General features: G+C 51.1%; 1 protein-coding gene across 1 annotated transcript in view; it reads left to right on the forward strand.

Moving 5' to 3' along the window:
- LOC120050913 (nuclear receptor coactivator 2-like) overlaps positions 1 to 12,277 on the forward strand; it is a 178,398-nt gene that overhangs the window by 145,786 nt on the left and 20,335 nt on the right. Inside the window, exons 15-20 of the mRNA XM_038997439.1 lie at positions 205 to 316; positions 1,174 to 1,378; positions 3,671 to 3,908; positions 4,077 to 4,207; positions 7,651 to 7,728; positions 10,693 to 11,194. Coding sequence (XP_038853367.1) covers positions 205 to 316; positions 1,174 to 1,378; positions 3,671 to 3,908; positions 4,077 to 4,207; positions 7,651 to 7,728; positions 10,693 to 11,194 — 1,266 coding nt within the window. The remainder of the gene's footprint in view (positions 1 to 204; positions 317 to 1,173; positions 1,379 to 3,670; positions 3,909 to 4,076; positions 4,208 to 7,650; positions 7,729 to 10,692; positions 11,195 to 12,277) is intronic.

The following is a 12,277-nucleotide window of genomic DNA, read 5'->3' on the forward strand; positions in this document are numbered from 1 at the left end:
ATGACTAAAATGTGAATGTAAAGTTAGGAGAGCATTGAGGGGGACAAGGCTCCCATCTGTTGGCCAATCACTGGTATAACATCCTGACACACTTCATGCCTGACACACTTCATCCTGACACCAATCATCATCTCTCTAGTAACTCAGCCTGGTATGGACATATGGTTGTTTTAAGTTATGTTCCTTTGAATCTCTCTTTAACAGACATGGGTATGGGGCCCCACCAGTTCTCCCAGCAACAGGCTCCACCCAATCAGACGGCTCCGTGGCCAGACAGCGTGATGCCTATCGAGCAAACCACCTTCAATCAGAACAGGTACACAGCCGTCCATACACTGCTTTATATAGGGAGTAAAACACATACGAATCCGTTTCAGGAAGTAGTTTTGAGTTCCGTGTTACTGTTTTCCTTCAGGGGTTTTTCAGGAAGTAGTTTTGAGTTCCATGTTACTGTTTTCCTTCAGGGGTTTTTCAGGAAGTAGTTTTGAGTTCCGTGTTACTGTATTCCTTCAGGGGGTTTTCAGGAAGTAGTTTTGAGTTCCGTGTTACTGTTTTCCTTCAGGGGTTTTTCAGGAAGTAGTTTTGAGTTCCGTGTTACTGTTTTCCTTCAGGGGTTTTTCAGGAAGTAGTTTTGAGTTCCGTGTTACTGTTTTCCTTCAGGGGTTTTTCAGGAAGTAGTTTTGAGTTTCCATGTTACTGTATTCCTTCAGGGGTTTTTCAGGAAGTAGTTTTGAGTTCCATGTTACTGTATTCCTTCAGGGGGTTTTCCTGGCCACTGTGCTGCTGCTTTGTCTGTTCTTTGGGGTCTTGGCTGAGTTACTGTATAGCACTTTGTGACAACTCTCTCCTCCCTCCCTCTCCTCTCCCCTCTCCTCCCTCCCTCTCCCCTCCCCTCTATCCCTCTCCCCTCCCCTCCCTCCCTCTCCCCTCCCCTCTCCTCCCTCTCTCTCCCCCCCTCTCCTCCCTCCCTCTCCCCTCCTCTCCCCTCTCCTCCCTCCCTCTCCCCTCCTCTCTCCTCTCCTCCCTCCCTCCTCTCCCCCCTCTCCTCCCTCCCTCTCCCCTCTCCTCCCTCCCTCTCCCCTCCTCTCCCCTCTCCCCCCTCCTCCCTCCCTCTCCCCTCCTCTCCCCTCCCTCTCCCCTCGCTCTCCCCTCGCTCTCCCCTCCTCTCCCCAGGTCTCTGTATGCCTCCCAGCAGCAGCAGGAGGTGTTGTGTGGGGTTCCGGGGCCCAGTGGTCAGAGTCAGGGGCCTGGTGGTCCTGGTGATGGGGGTGGTAGTGATGAGGGGGCTCTCCTGTCCCAGCTCTACACCGTGTTAAAGGACTTTGATGGCCTGGAGGAGATAGACAGAGCCCTGGGGATACCTACTCTGATGGGACAGGTCAGTCTGTCCCTGATCCCAGTCTTCCATCTCTTTTGTTTCTTCACTCTATCTGGCCTTTTCTCATTTGGGAAAAAGTCCGTCCTCCACCGCCTCTCCTCCGTCCTTTCATTGACTATAGTGATGTGTATCCTACCTGAGTCCTTCGGAAGAGTTTTGAAATCTGCCACACCCCGTTTTGAATCAGCTTTTGTTTTGTCAAAGGAGAACAATATGCACCTGTTTTTAAAAACAATATGTTTCTTATTATTAATCTAGAAAATGACTTGCACAACTAACTTAATGTGATCCCTTCACACATTTATAAATGTCATTGGCCTGAGTGGAGAAGGAGTCTCATTTCATACAAGCACATTTTCATCCACGTTCCCTCTCCTCACCACCTCTCCTTCATTACCTTTGAGGAAAGAGGAGTTGAGCAATCCAATTAAGGCCTCTGTCCTTTCTTCCTTTGTCCTAATAGTTTAATATCTCTGACAGGAGAATCACTCTCCACCATCTCTGATCTCTTTATACCTTTTCTGGTGGGACATGTCAGAATCACTCTCCACCATCTCTGATCTCTTTATACCTTTTCTGGTGGGACATGTCAGAATCACTCTCCACCATCTCTGATCTCTTTATACCTGGTCTGGTGGGACATGTCAGAATCACTCTCCACCATCTCTGATCTCTTTATACCTGGTCTGGTGGGACATGTCAGAATCACTCTCCTCTCACTAGTTCCCATCTGTCTGTCATCCTTCTTTCTTGTCCACTCTTCCATCTTTTCTCCTTCTCCACCGTCTCTGTCCTTACTATGCCATCTCTGTCTTCACTCTACGAGCTCTGTCCTTACTCTACCATCTCTGTCTTCACTCTACCAGTTCTGTCCTTACTCTACCATCTCTGTCCCCACTCTACCATCTCTGTCCCCACTCTACCAGCTCTGTTCTTACTCTACCATCTCTGTCCCCACTCTACCAGCTCTGTTCTTACTCTACCATCTCTGTCCCCACTCTACCAGCTCTGTCCTTACTCTACCAGCTCTGTCCTTACTCTACCATCTCTGTCCCCACTCTACCAGCTCTGTCCTTACTCTACCAGCTCTGTCCTTACTCTACCAGCTCTGTCCTTACTCTACCAGCTCTGTCTTCACTCTACCATCTCTGTCCCCACTCTACCATCTCTGTCCCCACTCTACCAGCTCTGTCTTCACTCTACCATCTTTGTCCTCACTCTACCATCTCTGTCCTCACTCTACCAGCTCTGTCCTTACTCTACCAGCTCTGTCCTTACTCTACCAGCTCTGTCCTTACTCTACCATCTCTGTCTTCACTCTACCATCTCTGTCCTCACTCTACCAGCTCTGTCTTCACTCTACCATCTCTGTCCTCACTCTACCATCTCTGTCCTCACTCTACCAGCTCTGTCCTTACTCTACCATCTCTGTCTTCACTCTACCATCTTTGTCCTTACTCTACCAGCTCTGTCCTTACTCTACCATCTCTGTCTTCACTCTACCATCTCTGTCCTTACTCTTCCTTCTTTTTGTCCTCTTTTTCAGCTCTTCCATCTCTTCTTTCTCTGCTCCCTCAAATGTTTCTGTAGCTCCTTCTTGGATGTTCCCTCTTTTACATCTATCATTTGATCCTTCTCACCCCTCTCTCCTCTCCTTCTCACCCCTCTCCTTCTCATCCCTCTCTCCTCTCCTTCTCACCCCTCTCTCCTCTCATCCCTCTCTCCTCTCCTCCTCCTCTCCTCACCCCTCTCTCCTCTCCTCATCCCTCTCTCCTCTCCTCATCCCTCTCTCCTCTCCTCATCCCTCTCTCCTCTCCTCACCCCTCTCTCCTCTTCTCACCCCTCTCTCCTCTCCTTCTCACCCCTCTCTCCTCTCATCCCTCTCTCCTCCTTCTCACCCCTCTCTCCTCTCCTTCTCACCCCTCTCTCCTCTCCTTCTCACCCCTCTCTCCTCTCCTTCTCATCCCTCTCTCCCTTCTCTCCTTCTCATCCCTCTCTCCCTTCTCTCCTTCTCATCCCTCTCTCCCTTCTCTCCTTCTCATCCCTCTCTCCCTTCTCTCCTTCTCATCCCTCTCTCCTCTCCTCCTTCTCAACCCTCTCTCCTCCTTCTCACTCCTCTTTCCTCTCCTTCTCACCCCTCTCTCCTTCTCACCCCTCTCTCCTCTCCTTTTTCTCAAATCCCTCTCTCCTCTCCGCTTTCTCATCCCTCTCTCCTCCTTCTCATCCTTCTCTCCTCTCCTTCTCGTCCCTCTCTCCTCTCCTCTTTCTCATCCCTCTCTTCTCTCCCAACAGGGTCAGTCTGTAGATCAGGATCAGTTCTCTTCAGACCCGTCCATGTTGTTGGACCAGAAGCCTCCAGTGTACGGCCAGCAGCACCAGCAGGAACCGCCACCTGGCTCCCATCTAGCCCAGAGAGGGTACCACGGCCCTGGGCCCGGCGGACCCATGCAGGACCCCACACCTGGCTCCCTTCTAGCCCAGAGAGGGTACCATGGCCCTGGGCCCAGCGGACCCATGCAGGACCCCACAGGTAGTGGTGGGAATTGGCAGGGACCACACACTTAAATTTTACCACAATACGAGTTACGAATCAATATGTATTGCGATTCGATATTCCAAGCACATTGTTCACTATAAGCCTGCTGCAAAGGGAGAAGAGAGCCATGAAAAAGTTCTAATTTCCCTCCTCTACCCACAGGTCAAGGTTTCCACCCAATGGCTGGCCAGATGGGCCCCAGACCAGGATACCCCATCATGAGGCTGAGGCCCCAAGCGGTGGTTCCTAACCAGCCTAATACACTGAGGTTACAGCTGCAGCACCGGCTACAGGTACAACAGGTACTGAGACAGACAGACGGACGGAGAGACGGACGGAGAGACGGACGGAGAGACAGACAGACGGACGGAGAGACAGACAGACGGACGGAGAGACAGACGGACGGAGAGACAGACGGACGGAGAGACAGACAGACGGACGGAGAGACAGACAGACGGACGGAGAGACAGACAGACGGACGGAGAGACAGACAGACGGACGGAGAGACAGACAGACGGACGGAGAGACAGACAGACGGACGGAGAGACAGACAGACGGACGGAGAGACAGACAGACGGACGGAGAGACGGACAGACGGAGAGACGGACGGACGGAGAGACGGACGGTCAGAGAGACGGACGGTCGGAGAGACGGACGGACGGAGAGACGGACGGACGGACAGACGGAGAGACGGACGGACGGAGGGAGAGACGGACGGACGGAGGGAGAGACGGACGGACGGAGGGAGAGACGGACGGACGGAGGGAGAGACGGACGGACGGAGGGAGAGACGGACGGAGGGAGGGAGAGACGGACGGAGGGAGGGAGAGACGGACGGAGGGAGGGAGAGACGGACGGAGGGAGGGAGAGACGGACGGAGGGAGGGAGAGACGGACGGACGGACGGACAGAGAGACGGACGGACGGACGGACAGAGAGACGGACGGACGGACAGAGAGACGGACGGACGGACGGACAGAGAGACGGACGGACGGACGGACAGAGAGACGGACGGACGGACGGACAGAGAGACGGACGGACGGACAGAGAGACGGACGGACGGACGGACAGAGAGACGGACGGACGGACAGAGAGACGGACGGACGGACAGAGAGACGGACGGACGGACAGAGAGACGGACGGACGGACAGAGAGACGGACGGACGGACAGAGAGACGGACGGACGGAGAGACGGACGGTCGGAGAGACGGACGGTCGGAGTGACGGACGGTCGGACGGACGGAGAGACGGAGGGAGAGACGGACGGACGGAGGGAGAGACGGACGGACGGAGGGAGAGACGGACGGACGGAGGGAGAGACGGACGGACGGAGGGAGAGACGGACGGACGGAGGGAGAGACGGACGGACGGAGGGAGAGACGGACGGACGGACGGAGGGAGAGACGGACGGAAGGAGGGAGAGACGGACGGAAGGAGAGAGGAGAGAGAGGGACGGACGGAGGGAGAGAGGGACGGACGGAGGGAGAGACGGACGGACGGACGGAGGGAGAGACGGACGGAGGGAGAGAGGGACGGACGGACGGAGGGAGAGAGGGACGGACGGACGGAGGGAGAGAGGGACGGACGGACGGAGGGAGAGAGGGACGGACGGACGGAGGGAGAGAGGGACGGACGGAGGGAGAGAGGGACGGACGGACGGAGGGAGAGAGGGACGGACGGACGGAGGGAGAGAGGGACGGACGGAGGGAGGGACGGAGGGAGAGAGAGACGGACGGAGGGAGAGAGAGACGGACGGAGAGAGAGACGGACGGAGGGAGAGAGGGACGGACGGACGGAGAGAGGGACGGACGGACGGAGGGAGAGAGGGACGGACGGACGGAGGGAGGGAGAGAGGGACGGACGGAGGGAGAGAGGGACGGACGGAGGGAGAGAGGGACGGACGGACGGAGGGAGAGAGGGACGGACGGACGGAGGGAGAGAGGGACGGACGGACGGAGGGAGAGAGGGACGGACGGAGGGAGAGAGGGACGGACGGACGGACGGAGGGACGGACGGACGGACGGACGGAGGGAGGGAGGGAGGGAGAGAGAGACGGACGGACTGAGGGAGAGAGAGAGAGACGGACGGACGGACGGAGAGAGAGACGGACGGAGGGAGAGAGGGACGGACGGACGGAGGGAGAGAGGGACGGACGGACGGAGGGAGAGAGAGACGGACGGAGGGAGGGAGGGACGGACGGACGGAGGGAGAGAGGGACGGACGGACGATGAGAGAGGGGGAGAGGGACGGACGGACGATGAGAGAGGGGGAGAGGGACGGACGGACGGACGGACGGTGGGAGAGGGACGGACAGACGGACGGACGGAGGGAGAGAGGGACGGAGGGAAGAGGGACGGACGGACGGAGGGAGAGAGGGACGGACGGACGGAGGGAGAGAGGGACGGACGGACGGAGGGAGAGAGGGACGGACGGACGGAGGGAGAGAGGGACGGACGGACGGAGAGACGGACGGACGGACGGACGGACGGAGAGACGGACGGACGGAGGGAGAGACGGACGGACGGACGGAGGGAGAGACGGAGGGAGAGACGGACGGACGGAGGGAGAGACGGACGGACGGAGGGAGAGACGGACGGACGGAGGGAGAGACGGAGGGAGAGACGGAGGGAGAGACGGACGGACGGACGGAGAGACGGAGGGAGAGACGGAGGGAGAGACGGACGGAGAGACGGACGGACGGAGAGACGGACGGAAGGACGGACGGAGGGAGAGACGGAAGGACGGACGGACGGACGGACGGACGGAGGGAGAGACGGAAGGACGGACGGACGGACGGAGGGAGAGACGGAAGGACGGACAGACGGAAGGACGGACGGACGGAGAGACGGACGGACGGAGGGAGAGACGGACGGACGGAGAGACGGACCGGGGGGGAGAGACGGACGGACTGACCGAGAGACGGGGGTTTATATCTGACTGTTACAACTGGTTACTACAGGGGTTTATATCTGACTGTTACAACTGGTTACTACAGGGTTTATATCTGACTGTTACAACTGGTCACTACAGGGTTTATATCTGACTGTTACAACTGGTCACTACAGGGGTTTATATCTGACTGTTACAACTGGTCACTACAGGGTTTATATCTGACTGTTACAACTGGTTACTACAGGGTTTATATCTGACTGTTACAACTGGTCACTACAGGGTTTATATCTGACTGTTACAACTGGTCACTACAGGGTTTATATCTGACTGTTACAACTGGTCACTACAGGGGTTTATATCTGACTGTTACAACTGGTCACTACAGGGTTTATATCTGACTGTTACAACTGGTTACTACAGGGTTTATATCTGACTGTTACAACTGGTCACTACAGGGTTTATATCTGACTGTTACAACTGGTCACTACAGGGTTTATATCTGACTGTTACAACTGGTTACTACAGGGTTTATATCTGACTGTTACAACTGGTTACTACAGGGGTTTATATCTGACTGTTACAACTGGTTACTACAGGGTTTATATCTGACTGTTACAACTGGTTACTACAGGGGTTTATATCCTCCCATTGTGTCAGGTCTTCACAATGTGGGTTTGCTGTTTGGGTATCACAGCCTTGAATAGTGGTGATGTTACGTTGGATACTAGAGCTCTGAGGTATGCATGGAAATGTGAAAGCAGTGTGCCGACTCCTGTATGGCTTCATCAGAAGCTTGATATCAATGTGTGGTGATGGTAAAACGCCTGTTTACCCGTTCTCCTCAGAATCGCCAACCAATGATGAACCAGATGAGTGGAGTGTCCAATATGAACCAAAATCTACAATCCAACAACCCCAACCAGGTAACTGGGATTATATATCAATATGAACCTCTACACTCCCACAACCCAACCAGGTAACTGGGATTATATATCAATATGGACCTCTACAGTCCAACAACCCAACCAGGTAACTGGGATTATATATCAATATGAACCTCTACAGTCCAACAACCCAACCAGGTAACTGGGATTATATATCAATATGGACCTCTACAGTCCAACAACCCAACCAGGTAACTGAGATTATATATCAATATGGACCTCTACAGTCCAACAACCCAACCAGGTAACTGGGATTATATATCAATATGGACCTCTACAGTCCAACAACCCAACCAGGTAACTGGGATTATATATCAATATGGACCTCTACAGTCCAACAACCCAACCAGGTAACTGGGATTATATATCAATATGAACCTCTACAGTCCAACAACCCAACCAGGTAACTGGGATTATATATCAATATGGACCTCTACAGTCCAACAACCCAACCAGGTAACTGGGATTATATATCAATATGAACCTCTACAGTCCAACAACCCAACCAGGTAACTAGGATTATATATCAATATGAACCTCTACAACCCAACCAGGTAACTGGGATTATATATCAATATGAACCTCTACAGTCCAACAACCCAACCAGGTAACTGGGATTATATATCAATATGAACCTCTACAACCCAACCAGGTAACTGGGATTATATATCAATATGGACCTCTACAACCCAACCAGGTAACTGGGATTATATATCAATATGGACCTCTACAGTCCAACAACCCAACCAGGTAACTGGGATTATATATCAATATGAACCTCTACAACCCAACCAGGTAACTGGGATTATATATCAATATGGACCTCTACACTCCCACAACCCAACCAGGTAACTGGGATTATATATCAATATGAACCTCTACAGTCCAACAACCCAACCAGGTAACTGGGATTATATATCAATATGGACCTCTACAACCCAACCAGGTAACTGGGATTATATATCAATATGGACCTCTACAGTCCAACAACCCAACCAGGTAACTGGGATTATATATCAATATGAACCTCTACAACCCAACCAGGTAACTGGGATTATATATCAATATGGACCTCTACACTCCCACAACCCAACCAGGTAACTGGGATTATATATCAATATGAACCTCTACAGTCCAACAACCCAACCAGGTAACTGGGATTATATATCAATATGGACCTCTACAACCCAACCAGGTAACTGGGATTATATATCAATATGGACCTCTACAGTCCAACAACCCAGCCAGGTAACTGGGATTATATATCAATATGAACCTCTACAACCCAACCAGGTAACTGGGATTATATATCAATATGAACCTCTACAGTCCAACAACCCAACCAGGTAACTGGGATTATATATCAATATGGACCTCTACAGTCCAACAACCCAACCAGGTAACTGGGATTATATATCAATATGAACCTCTACAACCCAACCAGGTAACTGGGATTATATATCAATATGGACCTCTACACTCCCACAACCCAACCAGGTAACTGGGATTATATATCAATATGAACCTCTACAGTCCAACAACCCAACCAGGTAACTGGGATTATATATCAATATGAACCTCTACAGTCCAACAACCCAACCAGGTAACTGGGATTATATATCAATATGGACCTCTACAACCCAACCAGGTAACTGAGATTATATATCAATATGAACCTCTACAGTCCAACAACCCAACCAGGTAACTGGGATTATATATCAATATGGACCTCTACAGTCCAACAACCCAACCAGGTAACTGGGATTATATATCAATATGAACCTCTACAGTCCAACAACCCAACCAGGTAACTGGGATTATATATCAATATGGACCTCTACAGTCCAACAACCCAACCAGGTAACTGGGATTATATATCAATATGGACCTCTACAGTCCAACAACCCAACCAGGTAACTGGGATTATATATCAATATGGACCTCTACAACCCAACCAGGTAACTGGGATTATATATCAATATGGACCTCTACAGTCCAACAACCCAACCAGGTAACTGGGATTATATATCAATATGGACCTCTACAACCCAACCAGGTAACTGGGATTATATATCAATATGGACCTCTACAGTCCAACAACCCAACCAGGTAACTGGGATTATATATCAATATGGACCTCTACAGTCCAACAACCCAACCAGGTAACTGGGATTATATATCAATATGGACCTCTACAGTCCAACAACCCAACCAGGTAACTGGGATTATATATCAATATGGACCTCTACAGTCCAACAACCCAACCAGGTAACTGGGATTATATATCAATATGGACCTCTACAGTCCAACAACCCAACCAGGTAACTGGGATTATATATCAATATGGACCTCTACAACCCAACAACCCCAACCAGGTAACTGGGATTATATATCAATATGAACCTCTACAGTCCAACAACCCAACCAGGTAACTGAGATTGTATATCAATATGAACCTCTACAACCCAACCAGGTAACTGGGATTATATATCAATATGGACCTATACAACCCAACCAGGTAACTGGGATTATATATCAATATGGACCTCTACAGTCCAACAACCCAACCAGGTAACTGGGATTATATATCAATATGGACCTCTACAACCCAACAACCCCAACCAGGTAACTGGGATTATATATCAATATGAACCTCTACAGTCCAACAACCCAACCAGGTAACTGAGATTGTATATCAATATGAACCTCTACAACCCAACCAGGTAACTGGGATTATATATCAATATGGACCTATACAACCCAACCAGGTAACTGGGATTATATATCAATATGGACCTCTACAGTCCAACAACCCAACCAGGTAATTTACTGACACGCACAGTAACCAGATATAATACCAGTATTTTAATTCACCAGAAAACAATGATCATTTTGTAGAAATTGTTCAATCTAACTCCGTCTCCTTTTTCTTCCTCTTTCCAGGGGACCATCAATGCACAGATGTTGGCACAACGGCAGAGAGAACTTCTCAATAACCACCTGCGGCAGCGCCAGCTGGAGCACCAGAGACAACAGCAGCAGCAGCAGCAGATCACGGCGCAGCAGCAGAGGAACACGGTGATGAGAGCCCAGGGACTCAACCTACCTCCCAATATGGCCGCCGCCGCGGCTGCTGCAAGTGGCCTATCGGGAGGCCTGAGTAACCCTCGGATCCCACAGACCACCAACCCCCAGCAGTTCCCCTTCCCACCCAGCTACGGTACCAGTACAGGCCCGGCCCTGGCCACACCCCCTCCTCCCCACCCCTCTACCAGCCCCTTCTCCTCCCTCTCGCCCAGCCTACCCACCTCTCCCCCCCCCCACCAAGCCCTGCATGGCTCTCCTTCCTCCCAGATGATGATGATGATGGGGGGATCAGGACAGTTTGGGGCCGTAGTCAGCCCTCATGTACAGCAGCTCAGTGCCTTTCAGTTCCCAAACTCAGGTACTACGGTCTTACAACCCACCAGCCATACCCCCCTACCCCAGGGGTGTGTCTGTCCAGTCATACCCCCTACCCCAGGGGTGTGTCTGTCCAGTCATACCCCCCTACCCCAGGGGTGTGTCTGTCCAGTCATACCCCCCTACCCCAGGGGTGTGTCTGTCCAGTCATACCCCCCTACCCCAGGGGTGTGTCTGTCCAGCCATACCCCCTACCCCAGGGGTGTGTCTCACCAGTCATACCCCCTACCCCAGGGGTGTGTCTGTCCAGTCATACCCCCCTACCCCAGGGGTGTGTCTGTCCAGTCATACCCCCCTACCCCAGGGGTGTGTCTCTCCAGTCATACCCTCTACCCCAGGGGTGTGTCTCTCCAGTCATACACCATCACATGCTTAATATAAGTTCTGTGCTGCTCACCCTCATATGACCACTACATTGATAACAAATAGATTAATCCGCCTCCTGATTAATAGCCATTCCTTATTGGTCCTCCTGATTTAATAGCCAATCCTGATTGGTCCACCTGATTTAATAGCCAATCCTGATTGGTACTCCTGATTTAGGCCATAAAACATATGTTCCACTAGAGGGCAGTAGATGGACAGAAAACGGTACCATACAAGGTACATTTAGCAGACACCCTGATCATTTATTTATTATAATGTTTTAATTTCACCTTTATTTAACCAGGTAGGCCAGTTGAGAACAAGTTCTCATTTACAACTGTGACCTGGCCAAGATAAAGCAAAGCAGTGCGACACATACAACAACACAGAGTTACACATGGAGTAAAACAAACATACAGTCAATAACACAGTAGATAAATCTATATACAATGTGTGTAAATGTAGAAGATTACAGTCAGTGTGTTTCAACTTAAGGTACTTTTAGACTTCCACATTGCAAAGTAAAAACGTTCCTTTATAAATCAGAAGAGTAATGCGATAAACATAACATTTTAATCTCCGTGTTACAAACATTGTAAACACAGTATGTTACAGTGCTGTTTGTCTATTTTATTGGGACTTTTTAATGGTGCTTGATATGACTGATTTTCCCATTTAATGCATATCAATCAGATCAATA

The sequence above is a fragment of the Salvelinus namaycush genome, chromosome 7 (genome assembly GCF_016432855.1).
Source record: "Salvelinus namaycush isolate Seneca chromosome 7, SaNama_1.0, whole genome shotgun sequence".
Lineage (NCBI taxonomy): Eukaryota > Metazoa > Chordata > Actinopteri > Salmoniformes > Salmonidae > Salvelinus > Salvelinus namaycush.